This window comes from Lutra lutra, chromosome 14, assembly GCF_902655055.1.
Source record: "Lutra lutra chromosome 14, mLutLut1.2, whole genome shotgun sequence".
Taxonomy (NCBI): domain Eukaryota; kingdom Metazoa; phylum Chordata; class Mammalia; order Carnivora; family Mustelidae; genus Lutra; species Lutra lutra.
Window position 1 is genome coordinate 61,107,640 of NC_062291.1, and position 22,295 is coordinate 61,129,934.

At 51.2% G+C, this 22,295-nt stretch overlaps 2 protein-coding genes across 6 annotated transcripts in view; both read left to right on the plus strand.

Annotated features, from left to right (window-relative positions):
- The window catches only part of SLF2 (SMC5-SMC6 complex localization factor 2), a 46,474-nt gene extending 42,671 nt beyond the window's left edge, over nucleotides 1-3,803 (plus strand). For both annotated transcript variants that reach the window (XM_047703566.1, XM_047703567.1), the window contains exon 20: nucleotides 478-3,803. In XM_047703566.1, the coding sequence (XP_047559522.1) occupies nucleotides 478-513 (36 nt within the window). In that variant the 3' untranslated portion in view covers nucleotides 514-3,803. The remainder of the gene's footprint in view (nucleotides 1-477) is intronic.
- Nucleotides 3,804-4,443: 640 nt separating this feature from the next.
- On the plus strand, nucleotides 4,444-22,288 carry SEMA4G (semaphorin 4G). 4 transcript variants are annotated; one of them, XM_047703569.1, is made up of 17 exons: nucleotides 4,444-4,498; nucleotides 5,271-5,645; nucleotides 11,436-11,906; nucleotides 12,016-12,164; nucleotides 12,447-12,509; nucleotides 15,603-15,701; nucleotides 15,840-15,933; nucleotides 16,077-16,190; nucleotides 16,383-16,552; nucleotides 16,629-16,798; nucleotides 17,092-17,236; nucleotides 17,371-17,593; nucleotides 17,987-18,102; nucleotides 18,238-18,401; nucleotides 18,545-18,606; nucleotides 20,018-21,075; nucleotides 21,191-22,288. In XM_047703569.1, exons 3-16 carry the CDS (start codon nucleotides 11,783-11,785, stop codon nucleotides 20,845-20,847), a joined length of 2,523 nt encoding a protein of 840 aa, XP_047559525.1. In that variant the 5' UTR covers nucleotides 4,444-4,498; nucleotides 5,271-5,645; nucleotides 11,436-11,782; the 3' UTR covers nucleotides 20,848-21,075; nucleotides 21,191-22,288. The 4 variants fall into 4 exon arrangements, with proteins under 4 accessions (XP_047559525.1, XP_047559524.1, XP_047559526.1 ...); XM_047703568.1 differs by lacking the exons at nucleotides 4,444-4,498; nucleotides 5,271-5,645 and adding an exon at nucleotides 5,676-8,493; XM_047703570.1 differs by lacking the exons at nucleotides 4,444-4,498; nucleotides 5,271-5,645 and adding an exon at nucleotides 5,676-8,493 and having other exon boundaries at nucleotides 21,195-22,288.
- The last annotated feature ends 7 nt before the right edge of the window (nucleotides 22,289-22,295 follow it).

The following is a 22,295-nucleotide window of genomic DNA, read 5'->3' on the forward strand; positions in this document are numbered from 1 at the left end:
GGTCATGGTCCCAGGGTCCTGGGATTGAGCCCCGCATCGGGCTATCTGCTCAGCGGGGAGCCTGCTTCCTCCTCTCTCTCTGCTTGCCTCTCTGCCTACCTGTGATCTCTGTCTGTCAGATAAATAAATAAAATCTAAAAAAAAAAAAAAATAAAATAAATGAATTTAATACCAAAACTTTTCTGTTAGTCACCTTAACATTTTATTTAATCCTCTTAAATATGATCCTCCACATGTGTGTGTTGGTGAGGAAAACATCTTGCACTTATTCTGTACTTTTTTTTAATTAATTGTTAATTGTTGGACCACAAAATGTGAAAGCTGATTCCAATTACCATAAATGTTCAGAGAAATATATAATATAAAGATTTTATTACTTCTTTTAGTAAAATCCTGTTTGATGATTAGTAGTTTTATAAGGATTAATGCATAATCTGATTTCCTTTATCCTGTTTTTTTCCCCCTTCCCTTTTCTAGGGGCAGCTTCATGACTTCTGGGTACCAGATTCTTAACAGGAGTTGAAGCAGCAAAATATGAACCAAGAGAAACTCAATAAGATCTTTTCCTAGAGGAGTAGAAAGAATGCTACAAACTCCAGTGGAATGCTAAGAAAATGTGCTGCAAATGTGCCACTTGAATATCTAGTATGAAGCTGGTAATGAAGAAATTGCCATTTCTGAAGCAGATATGAAACATGATCTGCTTAATTTTAAAGCAACTGACATTTTAAAAAGAGCAGCATCCTATAACAAGAGGGGAGTGGTAAAAGCAACTAATAGTTGCATGTCTAACCTACCCCTGTTAACTTCTTTTGCTAAATTGTAAGCCAGTTACCTTTTTTTTTTTTTTTTTTGGTTGTATTTATGGCACTTGGATAATCACAGGAAGTATGTAGGAAAGGGTTTGGACCAACTTGAGTAGTTGGACATGGAAATCAAGACCAAGTTCCAGTTGGGTTTCATTTTGCCCTTGGTTATTTTAAGACTCAAAAAGAAAACTTAGAACTGAGATTAATAACAAAAAGAATAAATCTCTTCTGTAATTGCTATAAACCACAGGGAGGTTTCAATACATACATTTTCCTTCACTATTCAAGATTATAAATCTGTAAGGTTTTTAAAATACATTTAAACAGTTAAGAATCAGAAAATTGGTAAATTGCCAGATCCCCCTTAAGGGGAAGAAGTTAAGCTATAAAATAGTGTCTCTGTTTTCATGCCAAAACATTTGTACGCAGTTTGTTTTGGATTCCTTTTAAATGTATATATAATTTTTTAAATACTGGTTAAATCTTAGAATCTTGGCTAAATCTTAGAATCCTGGCCCTTGGTTAGCCATATTACAGATATAGTATAGAAGCTTAAAGATCTGGACAAGTTTCCAAAACCCTTACTTTCATGAGTATATAAGCTTGGCAGAGACCTGGATGATGTTTATTCTTTGGGACATTGCACACGCGTGTGTGTGTGTATGTGTGTGTGCACGCACGTGTGTGTGCTTGTATTTTAAATTTGTTGCACTTGAAAACCACAGCTGCTCTAAATATTCTTAAACACTGGAAAGCCATCCTTGGGTTTAAATGGTGAAGGGTTGGTAGAAGTGCAGATGCTGGTCTTAGCCCAAGGGCCCTCTGAAGCCTTTGGTAGTAATAGACTCTTACTAGCTAACTGAAAAATTCTTTTGTTGACTGAGTGTCCCTTTTGGGGTGGGGGTTTGTTTCTTGAATGAGAATATCAACAACTTTTTTCCTTCAATATTGACTTGCATGACACTGCTTTCCTGAGCATTCTGAGGTCTCCAGTTGTGGGGGAAGAGATGATGGAGAGGAAGGGAATTGGACTTGAGGTTTATGGTTTGAGAAGAGAGAAAATAATTTTTTTAAAAATAGCTTTCTACCTCTTAATTGAGGCTTAGGAGTAAAAAGCATTTTATCTTAAATTTATCATTTACAATAGTATAAGTAACTTTTGAGCCCATGTCAAGCATTGAGCAGTTAGAGATTTTATAGGGAAGACGTAAATCAACTCCCGAGAACCCCGACTGAATGAGGCTCCAGGAGTCAGACCAACAAAAGTTTTATTCTGTGTTGAGTTTACTGGTAAGAATATTATTATCTTGATACTACCTCTCAAGGGTATTATTAGAAAATGCCACTTATGGTTAATGAGATAGATACAAAGAGTTCTATTTGACAGAAGCTTGAAACTCTGGCATCTATCTGCCCAACAATGGGGGCTTTCACTCTTTGTAATTTAATACTTTGTAGATACATTATTTGTGTGTAATTTTATAAGTGTTCATATTTTTCTCATTTTTGCATTGTGTAAAGTGTACAAAATCTCAAAGTATAAAATACTGCTTATATTGCTTGTAATTACAGTGTGTAAATATTTTCTAATCGTGTACATTGACGGGGGGACAAGTGGGTTATTCAGGTTTTTTTTTTAAGTGACCCTTTTGTATTGCAGTTTCAAGAGATAACTGCTCATCAAATTTAAAACCACTTTGATACATTTTTATTTAGCAGTTCCAGTAAGAAAAGTCTCTATTTTTAATTGTATTTCTTCATTAGAGAAAAATACTTCACCTGACCTTTAAAAATGGCCAGACATCAGTTTGAGCCCTTGTATTTATGACTCTGGTAGATGTCTCCATCTCCAGGTCATAACTCCAATCAGTATTTGCATTGGGTTCTCATACAAATCCTGGATGATTCTCTTTTAGCACAAGTAGCCCATGACTTTTCTCCCAAATCAAGTATTATCCTTCTCCCTCTTGAGTCCCCATGTTCTGTCTCCCTCCTGCTATTGTTGCCCAGTGAATGGGATGGTAGTGGGGGGTAGAAAATGTTCATTGCACAGAAAATGTCAGGCCACTTTTGGGACTTGGCAAACAAAGCTTGCACTGAGTGGTAGTGTGTTTGGCAATATTACTGTGCCAAAAATAACCTTGTCTAATTTTCTGGATATGTATGTCAAACTTATTACCCTTATTGCAAGCTGAAAATTAAGGTACTTGTAAGTGTTTATGCTTTTGTGTGTAACTGTTTGCCTTTTCTGAACTGCTTTTCTTGTTATCGGAAAATACAATTCCCTTAGTTATATCATGTTAAATGAAGAGGCTCTCCATGCACAAAATGCATCGATGTAGCAGTAAAGTAACAGCATTTGTACATTTCCTGTCTATCTTCTGACGGCAGCGGTGCCTTTGTCACCTTTTGGAAGGTTGGCATTTTGGTTTTGTTTTGAAGTACAAATAATAGCTTGCTTTTGACTTCACAGAAATCTCCCCAGATGTAAGAGAGAGAAAAAAGGCGTGTTGTCATCCAGGCTCAGTCAGGAGCATTTGCATTTTTATTTCTGTCCAAGCAAGTATAGTTGGTGGGGACTGGCCAGTAATAATGCGTGGAGTCTTTAAACCAAGGGTAATTTTTAAATTTAAAAATAAAAAATTTAAGAGGTGACCCAATAACAAGTAACTGAGTTAGAAAATTAGGGAAGAGACTGTCCTGGTTTGTCTCTAAGGAGGCAAGATTAGGGTACTGGTGGCTGGGCATGTGGAGCGTGCTCTGCGATGGTTATTTCTTGCTCATTTACAGTGCTGGGGCACCTGGTCATCTGTGCATCTGCTTTCCCTGGGCAGTCGTGTCAGCCAGTTACTCCACCAGCTCTTAGGCAGTTTACAAGTAAATGCAGATTTCTTTTCTCTTTTTTTTTTTTTTTTTTAAGATTTTTTACTGCATCTTGTTTAAAGTCCCATGAATGTATGTGTGTGTTATTAAAAATGCTTTTTCTCAGTTTGACCATGTGTTCGGTAATATTTGTTTGGGAGTGGGGACAGTTAAATATCTGGAATGTCCTGTTTCTTCCCTGCCCTGCCCCCTAGTTTTTAAACTGATTCTTTTTTCTTTTTGCTTTGGATTCTTCAGTCTGTTTTTTTGGTTTGATGTCACTTGTTTCTGGAATACATAAAGCTATAGTTGTACACAGTTCACTTTTACATAAACTACTTAATAATGTGCTGCATAATTTGTGGCCAGCAGTTCAGTAATCTCATTCTTACATTATCTCATTCACTTGGATGATTCAACAACTATTGCGTACCTGCTGCATGCTAGGCACTCTTGAGGATTGGATTCAGTGATGAACAACACAAACAGATCTCTCATGAATCGTACCTTCTGTCATCCGGGTGCAAATACTGTTATTGGCCAAAGAGGACTAGAAAGAAATCCCTTTGGCCTGGCTCCCTTGTTCTAGAGCCTAGGTCAAGGAAAGGGGAAGCCATATGATACAGAAGCAGGGCTCAGCACCACCTCTCACCCGCCAGGCAGATAAAGCTGTGCGTATGCCAGCTAAGGGGAGACACAAGTTGACAACTCACAGGAGCAACTATTATGAGCTCATAGAAGGGCTAGGCATGGTTGCCCGAGGCTTCAGGTTCCAGAACATGCCAGTATTTCTCCCTTCTGACAGACTGCTTTGGAGAAGACCACTTGTGAGCATTTTTCTGACTGGGGTAGAGGGGTGGGGAGTAACAGACAAAAGCAAAAATACTGCCTTAAGTACTGGGATGCTGGCAGTGTAGCCTTGTGCAAGTTCAGGGCTTTGACTTTGACCTTAGTCCTGACCTCACATCCCAGATTGACCAACCGTTTGATCTTTGGCAAGTTACTTAACCTGTCTGAACCTTAGTTTCTTCATCTATTGAAAGGAATAATGTATCTATCTCAGAGCTCATAAGGATTAAGGGAATAATGCATGAAAAGTGCGTAGCAAGGGGCCTGGCATATATGCTAGGTATTATTTAGCTCTAATTTGAAGCTCTTCTCAGATGACAGTTAAAATTGAACTTAAGGAGGGTCACCTAGCTGGCTTGGTCAGCAGAACATGCTACTCGAGTTGTGAGTTTGAGCCCCATGTTGGATGTAGAGATTACTTAAAAAAATAAGTTGAATGAAGGCACTTGGTTCATTGACATCTAAGCAAACCATACCTTAAAATTGTAGTGTGGGTATGTGCTCTTCCTTCTGACAGCTCCAGAGCCTTCTCTGTCCAGCTCTGTTCTACTGGTATAAATAAATAAATAAATAAATAAATTTATTTTTAAAAATGTATATATATGTGTATATATATACACATGTATATATAAATTTATGGCTTTTTTTAGGACTCAGCATGCCAAATCTGAGAAGGGGTGATAGGTGGTGATTTTCCATCAGTTGTCGCCATATCCTGACACTCCCTTTTCCTTGCTAACCATTCCCCAGGCTGGAGTCAAGAGAGGGCAAACCAGAAGGCCCAGCTTTGGGTCTGACTCCAAGACGACTGGCTGGGAGGAAAACTTAACAGGCAAAACAGGCTTCTGAGGCACAGTGGGACAGTGAGACTACAGCATTGGTGCCCTGGTGACAGTCCCTACTGAAGAAGGACCTCAGCTGTGTATTTGGCCCAAATAAAGATCACGCCACCTAAAGGGAGAGTGCTGGGCAGACCAGAGGTGGAGATGGCAAAGGAGGAACCGAAATGCAACCACAGTGGACAGGAAGCAGGACAACCTGACTAGGCCAGAGTTCCTCAGGGAACCTCTGCTCAAGTTTCAGGAGTTCATACCGACCCCCTTCACCTAGGATCCCTGCTATACAGTGAGTAGCTGCTCTGTGCAAAGCCTGGAGCCAAACGCTGGTGTGTAGGTGGCAGAGAACAACAGGCATTTTCTTAAAGCGGAGTCGGGGAGAATAGCCTAGCAAAAACAAAACCACATTGTACGATCTGTGCTTGTGAAGTCATACACCAGAAGCTTTTCAGATGGGATCCTCTCCTAGCCGCCCTGGGAAGCAGCCAGGGTAGTGACTTGAAGGCTGAGGAAAAACCTGCTCACAGAATGCCCTGCCTGTGTCCCAGGACACAAAGTCAGTGGCTAGGTTAGGATTCATTTCTTCCTTTGATTTTGAGTCTCTCCCACTGTCAGTATTCCCCTCATTCATATTTTATCAGCTTGATTTGCAGAGAAGAGCATTGTCAGTCAGGCTTTCTACAGAAAGTTCGTTTAATTGCCATCCCATCCGATCATTAGGTTCAGAGCCTCAAATGGAGAACGGCAGAGAGAAATGGATTGTGATGTAAATCTCTATTATCAGGATCCTTCCGTAACTGCTCCGCTACAGCTCTGCAAGCGCCCTGTTGGGATTCCACATTGTCACTTACACATTTTGTTCATTTGAAACGTGTGAGGTTCTGAGTCTGCCTTCTGGGCACCTTTGAGGAGAAAGGCTTGCCTCACAGGGTGTAGGCGCGAGTGGGATGCTAAACCCGCCACCTGATCACTGCAGCTGTACGAGGACCTGAAGTGGGCACCAGGAGTTCTATGAGAACAGGAGGAGCTCTGTCGTGTAGCCCACTGGGCCCCTGTGGTCCAATCTCCTGCCTGGTACTGCAGGGCTAGCCATCTTCCGGCCCTCCCTCCGCTGTCTCCCACTCCCGCCCCCAACCCACTTTCCCACAGGACTGCAGACTTATTTTTCTTAGCCATGTCTTTCCTGGACTTCCCAGCTTGGACTTCCTTTCTCTATTAGGATTTTCTTCTGTGGTCTCTCCCAAACTATTTGCTGACTTTTCCCTTCTGTTTCCCACTAGCAACCTTCCCATCCCATCACATTAAATTCCCTTTTCTCTTTCATACCCCTTCCTTTCTGCCTTCTCCTCCAGTACACATCTGTGCACAAACTTGCACACTTATGCCTTTGATAATTCCCCTTCAGGTGTACCCCATTTCCCTCTTCTCAGGCTTTTCCAGAACTGATTATCCTCTGTGTAAACAAGAAAGAATTTCAAGGCCAGCCACTTAACCTCTTAGAGCCTGTTTTCTCATCTATAAAATGGAGCTATGAATCCCTCAGGATAGAAAGGGGGTACAGTTTTTAAAATGAAGCTGGCTAGTCTAAGAGTGTGTGTACACTTTAACATAAGCATTTCTCCCAGCTACCTCCCCCTTCACATACACACATCCTATTTACAGAGTGCTGGGGGAGGCGGAAGTGTAGCGTGGGCCCTGCTGTCTAGCGATCTGCAGTCACACACGGCAGCCCAAACTACGAGACTGTATGATGAAGTGCCAAACTGAGCTGTGGGGAATTCAGGAAAGAGCGATGGCATGTCTTTCCCAGAGTCCTTTCCCAGAGTCCTTTTAGTTCAATAATGACAGAGCCATTTGAATCTTGTTCACCCTCCTTCAGGCCAGTGTGTATCTGCCTGTTCTCCTAAGCCCTGCCTCGCCAGAGCTCTGACTCCCAGGCACATGCAAGAGTCAGTTATCTGTGTCCCTGTCGCCTTCCTCATTTTAGTCCTGGTCTTGGGCCTATTACAATACTGGCACGGATGAGGGAAGGGGGAGGATCAGGCCAGGTCATGGCTACAGCCCTGGTTTGATTCAAACCCTAGAGGGTTTGACAGCCCATGAGGCAAAGGTATAGTCTGAGTTGCTGGGAACCTGCAGCACAAAGTTTGCATGGGAGGACCAGCCCGGATCTCCCCTGGTTGGGGAGTAGATTCTGAGGGGGGCTTCCTAGTTTTCTTATAGGTGAGGTGATTGAGCCACAGAGGGACAGGATATCTGATTGCCTATGAGGAGAGTTCACTGGAAGACCTGGAGTAAGAATGATGTTGAACATGAGCTGGAAGGAAAGGCGGTTATCTGAGTGACCCAGTCCCTGAGGAGGTAAACCCCAGTTATTGTAAGGTTTGGTTGAGTGGACAAGCGCAAACCACTGTGGCTTACTTATCGGGAAAAACAGCATTGTCTCTGTGAACTTCTGGCCAGGCTGTTACTTCATCCCTCCAAGCCCGACTTACTCAGACTTAAAGCTGAAGGACCAAGCAGCTGGAGGCTCTTGAGCTGGGAATCCAGACCCCGTTCTGTGTTCAGAGTTGCCCCAATGCTTGGCCGCACGTACTGTGGCCCACTGCACCCTAGGCAGAGAGCAGAAGAGGGTGGCAGGAGCGCAAGAAGTGAGGTCCAGATTAGAGGACAGGTCAGAGGGCCTTCGGAAAGTTAAGCCCCCAGAGGAGAGGTTTGTAAGTCCCCAGCACTAGGTATGTCAGAGGGGTCCTAGGGAGAGAGGAGAGGGAAGGTGGGCTTTAAGCCCATCGAGAGCGCATGGGATGATAAAGCCACCACTAGGGGGCAATACGGGGGCCACGGCCCTAGGGGGCGGAGGACGCCAGATGCCCGGAGGCCGTGGGAGTCTCGGCCTCAAACCTTCTCTATTGTGTAAGGTGGGGGGCGCTAAAGAAGAGAGCGGCGCCCTTCCCTGCACCCCACCCAGTCGGCCCCGCCTCCCTGACCCCGCCTTCTAGCCCCCGCCCCACCCCCGGCTCCGCCTCCACCACCCCCCCGCCCCGCCTCCGGCCGCGGCCCCTTCCTCCCGCAGCTGGTGCTGTGGGGCCGCGGAGCAGCGCATCGCAGTCTCTATGGCCCGGGATCCGAGCGCAAAGGTGAGAGGCAGGGAGTGCGGGCGGCAGTGGCGGGGCCTGGGGCGGGGGGCGCGGAGGGCAGGCCAGGCCTTCCCCATGTCCATTCCACCCTCCAGGCTGGGCCAGGCCTTTCTCGCCGGCAAGTCTCCCGGTCCCGCATAAAGGCTCTGGAGGGGCGCGGGCCAGGCCTCGGGCCGTGCTGGAAGCAGACCCGCCACCGCGGAGTCGGGGACCGGCGCGGGGCGGGGACCCGCGTGGCGAACAGTGTTCCCTGGGATCTGGGTCACGTCTCCTGGCATCCAGCAGGATCGAAGGAGAGCTTGTCCTCGAGCTGCAGCAGTAGAGACTGAGATCAGATCTGAGGAGAGGGAAGACCCGCGGACTGTGCAGGGTGGTGGAAGGAGAGCGTAGCGGAGGAGGGGCTCTCAGGCCAGAAGAGACGGCCATCCTACTGGGCAGAGGGGGATGCCGCCTACACTAAGCAAGTGGATATCTGGGATGAAGGTCGAGAGCCTGCTGATCCCACATCGATCCTGTTTTGTGGGGAGGGGCTTCTCCCCTCTTCAATTTCTTCAGCCCTAGGATCTAATATTCGGAAGGTGGCCAGAGTTCAGGGGACTGGCCCTGGGGAGGAACCCAAACTGTGGTACTGGGGGTGGAGTGTGGGGTGTGGACTGGAGACCTTGAAGCCTTGTGGCCACTGGGGGAGGGAGGGCAGCAGCTCCGCCCCCTCATTTAGCCCCGCCCACCCTCCCAACAGGTTAAATAAATGGGGGCTGGGAGCCCCTGCCCAGCTCCCACATTTCGAACAGCGGTCTATACATCGGAGTAGAGCAGCGCTAAGTTACACCATCCACTCCATCTTTCCTTTGCTAAAGCTAGGGGCCTCCTTCCACCTGGGTTAGGTACCCCTCCCCTCCTTTGCAGAGAGGCCCATCCCATCTGAGCATCGGAGGTCAGATGCCTCCCCACATCACTACACACACACTTGGAATCTGGCCTTAAAATTGGGACTTTCGGGAAGGGAGGGAAGCTCTGCACCTCAGTAGGCACCAATAGCCTCCAAGCCTGCAGTGAGAACTGGACCCCTGTTTGTACATATGCTTGTCTCTGCATACATGTAATTGTGTGTTTAAGTACTGTGTGAACACACACTTACTCGACCCTTCTGTGAACATGAACATGCCTGATCCACTGTATTGGTGGGTTTATGTGCATGTCCCTACACAAATGTGTGTATGCGCTGTATCTTTCTGTGAATAGGTGTACAATCCTTCAGATGCACGTGTATGGCTTTATAACCTTCCCTGTCAATCTCTGAGGCTGTGTGACCTGCTGAATGAGTGGATGTGAATACAACCTTACTTGTCAATTTGTGTGTGAACACATCGGGCAGGCTTTTACATGAACATATGCATGGACAAACCTCCCTGTGAATGTACGTTTGCATGACTCTCCTGTGAGTACACGTGTTCACAGCCCTGTGAACATGTGTGTATGTGCACCTATTACGTGCGTGTCACACCTCTCTGGATTATGTGTGACTTTTGCCATGAGCCACAATCAGAGTGGTTCCTCTGACCTGGGGTGTGTTCCTCCTGCCCAATCCTAGGGCTGATACCTCGTAGCCATAGGGCTCTCCGCTGCCCCCCCCACCTCCACCCCCTGCTTCCGCACTAAGCAAATAGGAGGCCCCAAAGATAAACAGGTGTGCCTCCACAGTGAGAGGTGGGGCATGGGCAGATTGCCTGTGACTTCCTGTTGCCCAGCCCCCAAACGAGGAGCTGATGCCCTTTCTGTGGTCCAAGGACCCTCTTCTCTCCACTTATACTACATTCTACCCCCTGGGCTCTGACCTCTATAATGCTGACCTTTACCTCTTAAATAAATGCTCCAAATTTCTGTTCTCCTTCTGGCCAGTTCCTGGTCCTTCCCCTCTCTTCAAGGCCACATAGTTAATATTTGACCTGGAAAGGAGGGGAGAGGCCACTGGCCCCTGTGGCCCTGTCTGTGGGTGTCTGATGAGACTGGGTGGGTCAGGCTTGCTTTACACCTGGCCTTGTCAAGGAAGCTTTCAAGAGCCAGCTCGGAGGTCAGGCCTATTACAGGGGTCGCAGAAGGCCTGCCACCTACTTCTACCCCATCCCCAGCTGGTTGGCTTGAGGGTCCAGGTGTGGGAATAGTCTCCAAGCTGTGCCAGGAGAGGTGGCCAAGAACTCACGGATCTTATCATTCACCTTTTCCATGTTGCTTATGTCTCAAATGGTCTTGCACACTAGAGCCTCTGGCACAGACTTTACACCTGTGCGGCCCCCAGGGCCCAGAGACCAACACCCCCCCCCAACCCGCCGCCATGTCTATGAGTGCCTGTTTGCAGGCAGGGGCACGTGTGGATGCCTGGCCAGCGGGTGCAGTATGGACTCGCATGGGCAGAGTAGAGATGTGCACCCTCTCGGAGAGGAATGCTGAGGAGGAGAAGCGTCTAATTAAAGAGAAATTCCAGAGGGAGCGCTCAGGCCAGGGAAAAGAAAAAACAAAGGGAAAACGGGACAAAATAAACAAAGGCCCATTAAATGTCTCTGCCCAAGCCTTCTGGCGTAAGGCACCCCCGCAGGCAGCCAGGGCAGCTGCTGCCCCAAGTTTGGACTCATTGTTGCTAAGAGAAGGCGTTCTCCCTGAAAACGGAGCTCCAGTCGAGATGGAGGCCTAGCTTAGCTTCTGACTTGATCAGAGGAGGACCATTACTTTGGGTTTGGGCTGGGAGGAATCTAGGGTCTTGTAAAGAGGGCAAGTTCCACCCAACTTTGCATCAGAGCAGAGAGGTAGACAGAGTGACAGTGAGGTGATCCTGACATGGGATTCTGGGGGCCTTCGCCCACAGGTGCCCCTGAAGTCTGGGGATGATGCCATCTACCTTCTACCACATACAGATCAAAGAGCTTTTTTTCCTGTTTTTTCTTTAGAAAACGGACCTCAGAGAACCAGGACTAGTCCTTCTGTCGGGGCAGAGTGATCCCATCAGTGACCTACAACCTCTCTATGACCCTACAACAACTCCCTCCCACCATGGAGTTTGTATTTGATACAGAAAGGCAGTGTGTGATCCATCCCTCCCTCTGACCTCTAACCTGGGATTCCATGGCCACACAACCCTGTGATTCCATGTCCCCTCGATTCCAGGACCCTCCCTGGCCCCATGACCCCTGACCTTCCAAGTGACCTCTCTGGACCTTGACCCCTGTGACTGACCCCTGTGGCTCTGACCCTGGCTCGCCTTGGGGTTCTTACCAGTGTGGGCCTCCCCAGGAAAATGTGGGGGAGGCTCTGGCCCCTCTTCCTGAGCTTCCTCACAGCAACAGCTGTCCCTGGACCCTCATTGCGGAGACCATCCAGAGAACTAGATGCCACCCCGCGGATGACCATCCCCTATGAAGGTTAGACACCCACCCCGCAACCCGCTGCAACTTTGAAAGGCAGCTGGAGCCACGTCTGGGAGTAGAGAGGCAGCTCCAGAGCTGGGCTCACTGCTCCCACTCTCCCCAGAGCTCTCTAGGACCCGGCACTTCAAGGGTCAAGCCCAGAACTACTCAACACTGCTGCTGGAGGAGTCCTCCGCAAGACTGCTGGTTGGAGCCCGAGGTGCCCTGTTCTCTCTCAATGCCCGTGACATAGGAGATGGGGCGCACAAAGAGGTTAGCCCCTAGAACCTGGAGCACCCAGAAGGTCTCCAACTTTATCCAGCTCCCTGGGACCTCAATTTCCTGGAAGCCCTGCCAGCCTTCCATAGCCCTCTGGTCAGATAGCACTGCCTTTCCCAAGCCAGGTCTCCTTTACCATCCAGGGTCACTCCTGAAACTTACCTGTACCCCAGTTTCCCCTGTTCCCTAGAGTCCTGTCACCTGGTCCCACAAATGATGGTGAAAGACAAGGGTACTGGGGTCAGCACATCAGCCCATTCCTTTTCCTGTCTCCAGATCCGCTGGGAGGCCTCCCCAGAGATGCAAAGCAAATGCCATCAGAAAGGGAAAAACAACCAGGTATGTGGTCTGTCCTGTCCCCAGTTCCTTCCTTCCTTCTCTTCATCTGGTCAGGGTTGGTGGGGATGCAAATGGAGAGGTACAGATCAGCCAGGCAGTCTCAACAACCACAACAAGCATGTGAGTGTAGCCGGAGCAGCAGGCCCTAGGTGCAGCACTTACAGTCCAAACATCTGGTGACCTACTGGCTTGGCCTATAGTGGCATCTTACTCTCTCCTGGGCTCCTGAATAATAATCAGGAGAGCAATAGTAATCTCTAATAAATGCTGACTTAGCTGTTGGATCTCCTAATTCCAAAATAACCCTATGAAATCGTTTTATCCTCCATTTTCCAGATGTAAAAAACAAGGTTTGGTGAGGGAATTGGTCAAGTACCCAGGATTCCGTGGAGGGGGGCAGTGAATTGCCAGAGCTTTCCGGCTAAAGAACAGGGTGTCTGCAGGGGCACCATGTAGGCCTGTGGAACAGATGCATCTGGAGAGCTTTTTAAGAATACACATTCCCAGGGGCCCTGGCTGACTCTTGATCTTGGGGTCATGAGTTCAAGCACCATGTTGGACATTGAGATTACTTAAGAAAAGAAAAGAATAAACACATTCCCCGGCCCAAGGATTTTTAATTCAGTAGGTCTAGGGTGGTGTTGGGATTAGCTGTGTTTAAAGAGGCACCTCTAGGGGCCCCCGGGTGGCTAAGTCCTTTGAGGTCTGACTCTTGGTTTCAGCTCAGGTCATGATCTCAGGGTCTTGAGACGAAGCCCCGCATCTAGCTCCCTGCTCACCTCCGGCCCCTCTGGTTCCTGGGGCTGGCGCTCAGTGGGGAGTCTGCTTCCCCTCTCCCTCTCCCTCTGCCCCTCTACCTGCTCTGCCCATCCACCCACTCGTGCTCTCTCTCTAAAATAAAATAAATCTTTAAAGAGGCACCTCTAAGAGACTCCATCAAAGATGCCTGCTGGTCCAGCATGCATTGTGGGTAGAAAGTGGGGCTGGTGAGGCAGGAGGAGCCCGGGTCATGGAGCACTGTAAGTGCCCAGCTGGGGGATGGGTTTTATTCTGTGACAATGGACACCCTCACCATTTGGCCGTTGACAGACTCTTAAACTTTAGTGTGCGCATGAAGCCCCTGGGTATGTTATAAATGCAGATGCTAGCTCAGTAAGCCTGGGGAAGGGCCCAAGATTCAGCAATTTTAACAAGCTTCCAGAGGAAACAGACGCTGCTGGTCCCCAAGCCCCACTTCAGGTAGCAAGGCTTTAGGAGAACATTTCCCAAGGCATGTTCTGAGGAACACTACTTTTTTTTTTTTTTTAAGATTTTATTTATTTGTTTGACAGATAGAGACACAGCGAGAGAGGGAACACAAGCAGGGGAAGTGGGAGAGGGAGAAGCAGGCTTCCTGTTGAGCAGGGAGCCCAATGCGATGCGATGTGATGCGGGCCTGATTCCAGGACCCTGGGATTATGACCTGAGCCGAAGGCAGACGCTTAATGACTGAGCCGCCCCGGCGCCCCTAAGGAACATTAATTTTTAAAAGAAGGGTTTAATGGTCACATGAGTTTGGGAAGGGCTGTATGCTCAATCCCACAATGCACAGCAATATTCTTAAGGCTCTGAAAAATCCCCTGATATGTTTTCGCCATGGTTTCCAACTTATTTGACCACAGAATTCCTCCCTCACCCCCACCCCTTTGTTATGTAAACATCTTGGGGAAGCACTCCTAGAAAAATATTAATCCAGCCCCAAGCCCTAGATGAATTAAACTAGAGTGAATCTGGAGGCAGGAAAGGCAATGGGGGTTGGGGGTATCCTGGGGGTCAGAGGAAGGAGGCTGAGCAGGCTAGTGGAGAGGAGGGAGAGAAACACCGAGGGACTGGGATGAGACAAAGAGGCCTGCATGGATTCAAACCCTGGGTACCGGCAGGAGGAGGGATCATTAACAAGGCAAAGAAGTCAAGAGGTCCTCAGCTTAAGGCGTTTAATGGGCAAAGAAGAGCAGTGTGCCTGGAGGGAGTGAGGAAGGGGCAGAAGTGGTGGGACCCTTGGTTCAGGACTCTGCTGAGCCACCAGTTTTTTTAAATACAGCAGTGACATGATTTGGTTTACATTTTTTAAAATATGCCTTGGAAAGTGGGTTGCCGGAGGGTGCTGACAGGTAGACTATCTCTGGAAGGAGACTGCAGACAGTGGTAACAGCAGTCCCCTTTGAAGGCAACAGGGATAAAAGGAGATGCTCTGTTTACAACATAACCCTTTGTACCTTTTGAATTTTACACTGCATGCATGTATTCCTCATTCACTGAATAAATAAGTAGCTTTCACAGAGCGGCAGAAGCTTGGGAGAACAGTCAGGCAGTCTCTACCTTTGTCCAGGGAAGAGGCAGCGGTGACATGGACTGGGGTGGTGGAGGTGGAGGGGAAGGGGACCACGTCAGGAGACATGACAGAGAATCCTGGAGAAGAACTGAACATGGGGGTGAAGGAGTGGGAGGCAGCAAGGCTGACTCTTGGTGTCTGGACTGAGAAATAGGTTGGATGGATGAAGTGAGGTGGGAAAGACTGGATGAACAGGTTTAGGAGGGAAGATGCGGATTAGGGAGGAGGGAATGAGCTTGGTTTGTGACCTGGTGAGTTTGGTGTGTCTGTGGTCTATCAGGTGGAGAGAGGGCCAGAGCCTGCAGACAGATTTTTGTAGTATCACCCTAAAGAGTGTCGGGGGGCAGGGGGGCTCCAGGACAGAGGGACACTGCTGAGAAGGAGATGTGAGAGAAACATCTCAGGGTGGCAGGAGCCCTGGGGGCCCCAGAGCTGGGCGTGCAGGGGACTTCAGGCAATGCAAGCGAAGCTCGAAGAGTGTTTCAGATAATCCTAACAGTGAGACAGAAGCCGAGAAGAGAGGTCATGCCACTGGGAAGCCAAAAGACAGTGAGTTCCAAGGAAAGTTCTGTGTCCGGGGCAGTGAGCAGGCCCACTGGGATCTCAGAAAGAGCCATGTCCCGTGGGCGGGGGCAAGAGCTGGATGACAAAGCTGGATTGATTCATGGGAAAGGCCTCTAAGCAGGCTGGGGGCTCACAGCCCTCCCCCACCCACCCCACAGACGGAGTGCTTCAACCACGTGCGATTCCTTCAGCGGCTCAACGCCACCCACTTCTACGCGTGCGGGACTCATGCCTTCCAGCCCCTCTGCGCGGCCATTGTGAGTATGGCTGCCCCCGCCCTGACTGCGGGTCCCAGGCCCCCGGGCTCTGGTCCGTGGCCCCAGACTGGTCTGACCTTGGGCCACAGCCTCTGCCTGTCCTCGAGACCACTGACTTCTGGCCCCATCTTCCCGCAGGATGCTGAAGCCTTCACCTTGCCAGCAAGCTTCGAAGAGGGGAAGGAGAAGTGTCCTTATGACCCAGCCCGTGGCTTCACAGGCCTCGTCATTGGTGAGCGTGCACTCCCCCCACCCCCTGTCCCACCAGCATGCGGTTTGTGGGACATGGATCTCCTTGCGAGGACTCACCGCCCATGTGGGTTATGTGCCTTGTGGTATGTGGCGTGTGTCATGCTCGGCCCGTCTCTGCTCCAGATGGAGGCCTCTACACAGCCACGCGGTATGAATTCCGGAGCATCCCTGACATCCGCCGGAGCCGTCACCCGCACGCCCTGAGGACGGAGGAGGCACCCATGCAGTGGCTCAATGGTCAGGGGGATGAGGCGCAGAGTGATGGGGGGCAGGGAACTGTTTCTTCATCTTCACTCGCTGCGGCACTGGGCCATCCCCTCCCAAAATTCCTGGCTGCACCTGTCTATTCCTGTGCGGTGCTGAGTGAGGGCCGTAGTGGAGGGGATCCCCAGCCTGTCTCAGAGGCCATTTGAACTGCCTGACCCACAGATGCTGAGTTTGTGTTCTCTGTCCTGGTGCGGGAGAGCAAGGCCAGCGCCGTGGGGGACGATGACAAGGTTTACTACTTCTTCACGGAGCGTGCCACTGACGAGGGCCCCAGCAGCTTTGCTCAGAGCCGCAACAGCCACCGTGTGGCCCGCGTGGCCCGTGTGTGCAAGGTGAGTAGGACCAGGTTCAGGGCAAGAGTGTAGAAGCTGAACCTCTGACCCTGACCCTGTGCCCCTACCTCCTCAGGGAGACCTGGGAGGAAAGAAGATCTTGCAGAAGAAGTGGACCTCCTTCCTTAAGGCGCGTCTTGTCTGCCACATTCCACAGTATGAGCTGCTCCGTGCTGTCTGCAGCCTAGATGCCGACACCTCAGCCCGCACACACTTCTACGCGGCCTTCACGCTGACCACCCAGTGGTCAGTGCAGGGACAGTGGGGAGAGGAGGAACTGGGGACAGTGTGGGGGCTGGGGCAGAGGTCAGTGAGGGTACACTAGGATCCCTTGTGGGAGGCTGGCTGCAGAGAGAGGATTTCAGGTGCACCCAGGTAGCCTGGGGCCAGAGGCCACAGTGGCCTCCTCACCCTTAGGGGAGGCCCTGAGGCCTAGAGCTGGGGTCAGCCAGGGTAACAGTAGGCTCCAGGAAGGGCAGGGGGCAGGGGACAGGCTCCACTCCATGTGGCTCAACCCCCTCCCCTGTGTCCCTTCCTAGGAAGACTCTAGAGGCCTCAGCCATCTGCCGCTACGACCTGGCCGAGGTGCAGGCTGTCTTCGCAGGTCCCTACATGGAGTACCAGGATGGTGCCCGGCGCTGGGGCCGCTATGAGGGTGGGGTGCCAGAGCCTCGGCCTGGCTCAGTGAGTGCCCAAGTCTGGGGTCTGCCCTGGGTAGACAGAACCCCTGGGAGGGGCAGAAGGATCTAGCCTTGGGGCTGGTGAGGGATGGTCAGGCAATAGATTCCTGAGCTCGCCACCTCTGTCCCCTGCCCCAGTGCATCACAGATTCACTGCGCACGCGTGGCTACAACTCATCCCAGGATTTGCCGTCCCTGGTCCTGGACTTTGTGAAGTTGCACCCGCTGATGGCCCGGCCCGTGGTGCCCACACGTGGAAGGCCCCTGCTGCTCAAGCGAAACGTGCGCTACACGCACCTCACAGGGACTCCTGTCTCCACACCCGCTGGGCCCACCTACGACCTGCTCTTTCTGGGCACAGGTACTTCTGAGCCCTGCTCTGAGCCCTTAGGTAACCGAGTCCTTGACCCTCGTTGACTGCTAATCCCCTGGATGACTTTTGATCACAAGTCCCTGGTGACCATTGATATTGATTCTTCAGTGAACACTCACTGCTGGCCCCTGGTGACCACTGGCTCTGGGTGACTTCTGACTCCTGTCACCAAACACCATGATATTGGACCCTGATCACTAATGCTTGTGAACCCAGTAATTTCTGCCATGACTAGCCCAGAATTCCCAGTGTCCTGAGGAACTTCTGGCTGAATACTTGTCCCTGATCTCATGACTCTGGAGCCGCTCCCATCAGGCTATTGCAGGGGACTGGAACCAGATTCTGTCGTTGGGTTCTGACTCTCTGTCCTCTCCATACCAGCTGATGGCTGGATCCACAAGGCCGTGGTGCTGGGCTCTGGGATGCACATTATCGAAGAGACGCAAGTGTTCAAGGAGCCCCAGTCCGTGGAAAATCTGGTCATCTCTCCAGTGCAGGTAGACTCTGATTCATGATCCTCAATGTGGCCTTGCCAGAGTAGGGGGAGGGAGTGGGTGGCTGGCCAGTGGCCGTGTGTATCTGTAGGTGGGAGCCGGGGGTGTTGCCAACCAGCTTTCCTCTCTGGCTCCCAGCATAGCCTCTACGTGGGGGCCCCTAGTGGAGTCATCCAGCTACCACTGTCTAGCTGTTCCCGCTACCGCTCCTGCTACGACTGCATCCTGGCCCGGGACCCCTACTGTGGCTGGGACCCCAGCACCCGTGCCTGCATTGAATTCAGCAGGTCCCAGGGTAGCAGGTGAGTGGTGGCAGGGGGCAGTCAGGATCCCAGGGGAGGAGGAAGGCCTGCTGGCTGTAGAGGACATGGGGGCAGTTGGTGACAGCCTTAGGGACCCTGCCACTGGGGAAAACTAAGCTCACTTCCCCCGGTTCTGCCTCCAGGACAGCACTGATACAGGACATGGAGAGAGGCAACCGAGGCTGCGAAGGCCACGGGGACTCAGGTAAGTGACCTTCATGGATGTGAGTAGGCCTGGCTGCACAGACTGTCATTTACCTGTGCATGTGTATTTCCGGACGGCCGTGTCTGTGGGCTTTCGGCAAGGATGTCCTAGCAGAGTCTGGCACAGAGTAAGTGCTTCACAGACAGTTGTTGCCCAAAGGAATCATAAATGAGGAGACAGGCTCAAGATGGAAAGTTTTTGTCACTTCTGGAACTTACAGGCACGTGGGGGCGGGGGGCAGGCAATTAAATGGCCACACAAATAATTGTTTTCATTGGTTTTTGTTACAAAAGGAATATTTACAACTATGACAAGGGTTTGAAGGATAATGGGTACTTCCCTGAGGAAAATCAGATGACTGGGCTGCTCCCTGAAGAGCAAAAGTTAATAGGCACAGCTAACATGTACTGAGTACCTCCTGGTGACAGGCGCTGACTGAATACACACACACACACCATGTCACTTTCTCTCACAGCAGTCAGGGGACAGGTGCCATGATCCCCATCCCTGTGAGAGGCAATCTCTCTGAGGTAGAGGGAGAGTAAGTAAACCACCCAGAATTAATAAGCTAGGAAGTAACAGGGTCAGAATTCAAACCTGACCCCAAGCAGCCCGACTGGTTTGTGCTTTTCATCACTGCTGTCCTCTTTCCTGCAAGAGAACCAGTGGAGGGCAAGGAGAGGGGGTGACACCCCAGCAGAAGGAACAGCAGGCAGATGGGCTTGGTGTGTTTGAGAAGGGGCTGGAGAAGTGGGCAGGGACCACGGCGAGGCAGGGGGGTGGCATAATTGGTATGGTGTTTTTACATGGTCACCCCACTGCTGCATGGAGAATGGATTAGATGGCGGCCAGAGGGGACCAGCTTCCCCGGTTGGGGAAGAAGAGAAGTGAACAGGTCTGAGATGGATTCTGGAAGCAGAGTCTTGGTGAGAGTTAGATACAAAAGCGAAGGGGAGAGAGAAGCAAAGGAGACTCCCAGGTTTCTTTCTGACTTAAGCAGCTGAGTAGCTAGTGGCACCATTCACTGCAATGACAATTCGAGGAAAAGACCTGGTATAGTCTTCGAGGGAGGCTTTGGCCTTAGTTCATGTGCCATGCCCCAGAGGCCTCACACCGAGATGCCCTGCAGGCGGAAGATGTCCAAGTCTGACAGTCAGGAGAGAAATCCGCTGGAGGTTGAGATTACGAATCGCTGGCGGATAGCAGGAATTGAAACCACCGGGAAGAGCCAGTGCAAACCTTGGGAACCTTACATGACAGCATGAGTGCAGGAGACCATTGTCAGTTGTCACTGTGGTTCCAGATCCTGTGCTTGCTGCTGGGGACGCTAACAGTGAACCATCTGGCCTGCCATCTCCATTGCCCTCCCTGAGATAGACATTGACCACTCCTGTCTCTCACCCCCCTCCAGGGCCACCACCACCCCTGAAAACTCGCTCTGTACTCCGAGGGGATGATGTCCTCCTGCCCTGTGACCAGCCATCCAACCTGGCCCGGGCTTTGTGGCTGCTTAATGGGAGCACGGGCCTGAGTGACGGGCAGCATGGCTACCGTGTGGGTGTGGATGGGCTGCTGGTGACAGACATACAGCCTGAGCACAGTGGCAACTATGGCTGCTATGCCGAGGAGAACGGCCTCCGCACCCTGCTGGCCTCCTACAGCCTCACCGTCCGTCCAGCCACGCCTGCCCCAGCTCCGCAAGCCCCTGCCATACCCGGGGCGCAGCTGGCGCCTGACGTGAGGCTGCTCTACGTGCTGGCCATCGCTGCACTTGGCGGCCTCTGCCTCCTTCTAGCTTCCTCCCTCCTGTACGTGGCCTGTCTTCAGGGAGGCAGACGAGGGCGGCGAAGGAAATACTCTCTAGGTCGGGCAGGCCGGGCAGGGGGCTCGGCCGTGCAGCTGCAGACCGTTTCAGGCCAGTGTCCTGGAGAGGAAGAGGAGGGCGACGACGGGGAGGGGCCTGGGGGACTGGAAGGTGGCTGCCTCCAGATCATCCCTGGGGAGGGAGCCCCAGCCCCACCACCCCCACCGCCCCCACCCCCGCCAGCCGAGCTGACCAACGGGCTGGTGGCTCTGCCCAGCCGGCTGCGCAGGATGAACGGCAACAGCTACGTGCTCCTGAGGCAGAGCAACAACGGAGTGCCAGCCGGGCCCTGCTCATTCGCGGAGGAGCTCAGCCGCATCCTGGAGAAGAGGAAGCACACGCAGCTCGTGGAGCACCTGGACGAGAGCTCTGTCTGAGCCCGGCCTCTTAGGACAAATGCTCTTCCAAGCCAGCCTGTCTGCCCCAGGCCGGGCTGCTGTTTCCCCCACACAGCCACTCTGTCGTCACCCCCCCCAACTCCAGGCCCTTCTCCCAACTTTTTGATGTCCCTGTAGGGCTAGCAGAGTCAGGCCCAGCCAAAGCCCCCTCCTCAGTCTCCACAGACCCATCTGTGAGCAGCCCAGGCCAACCGGTGCTCCTCAGAGGTGGGTACTCCCTCAGGACGTGGTATTCTGTAGACCCGGTCCCGGTTCCTATTCCCATAACCCAAGCACTTGGGTTGCCCCATTTGTCTGCTCAAACCCTTCCTCTTTCTCCCAGGCAGGGCTCTGCAGGTCCAGATGACCTCAATGTCACCACCCTCTGCATGGCTCTATGTGCTGGATGGTCCCGAAACCAGACAAGACCTCTGCCAGCCGCCAGAGCCACCTGAGCCCTGCGTACATTCACATGTGCACATGGATGAATGTCCATCAGCTGGGCTGCAGGGCTCCCGCCCCCACCTCCTGGTGCATTCTTGTATTTCACCTCTCCTGGACTTTGGGTACCCTTCCAATTGCCACATCCCATACTATCTAGTCCTCTCCCCTAGTTCCAGACCCATGTAGTGACCTCTTTGGCAAGAGCTTGGGAACAGGCCAGCCTGGGGAGGTAAGACTGTGTCATTCCCCTCTTCATCCTTAATGCGTAGCCCTTGTGAGCCAGCACCCCCATCCCCTTGGTCACTCTCAGGAGTGACAGACAGAGCCCCAGGCATGTCCCTTCACACACATGTGCTTACATTTCCACATACATTTCTGAGCCTCCCTTTGCTGCCTCGGACCTGTCTGTTGGGTTTGGTCCGTGGACATTTCAGAGGGATAGCCGTCTCCCTTTCAGCTGTCCTCTCAGACATTTCCCTAGGATGGGTGACCAACACTGCAATGAGCCAGCCTCCCTTTGGGGGACCAAGCATTTGCTACCCCTAGACCAGAGCAGGGGGAGGAGATCTGCTGTCTCACCTGGCACATGAAGCCCGTTCTTGGAACTATGCAAAGGGCAGAGGCTGGGAGTTTGAATGCTTGGCTCCCACCCCTGTCCTACCTCACCGGGGCACTTTCAGGGTCCAGGGGCCTCTGAAGTCTCCAGGCCCATATGGGACAATCAAATCCTGACTGAGCTCCCCCATTCCCCTTGGGTGAGGATGACTGTTATTTTTGTAGCTGAGAACGTGGAATCCCCACGGATTTTTACTGCCCTTCACCCAACCTCTTCCCCCTCCACCCCACAATGAATGTATTTATTGTAAGAATGGCTATACTTCTTTAGGAATGCCCCCACTCACCACCCAGGTGGGCAGAACAGGCATGTGACAGAGTGGGGAGCCTGGGTTCAGCTCCTCCCCCTCTTGTTGGTCAATAAATGCCCTCTCTCCCCACAGTTCTGT

What these genes read in the sequence shown, in the direction of transcription:
- SEMA4G (XM_047703569.1), top strand. Translation starts at nt 11,783, where the DNA reads ATGTGGGGGAGGCTCTGGCCCCTCTTCCTGAGCTTCCTCACAGCAACA. An exon ending in ACCCATGCAGTGGCTCAATG is followed by an intron (nt 16,191 to 16,382) that starts GTCAGGGGGATG and finishes CCTGACCCACAG; the next exon opens with ATGCTGAGTTTGTGTTCTCT. An exon ending in GCGTGGCCCGTGTGTGCAAG is followed by an intron (nt 16,553 to 16,628) that starts GTGAGTAGGACC and finishes CTACCTCCTCAG; the next exon opens with GGAGACCTGGGAGGAAAGAA.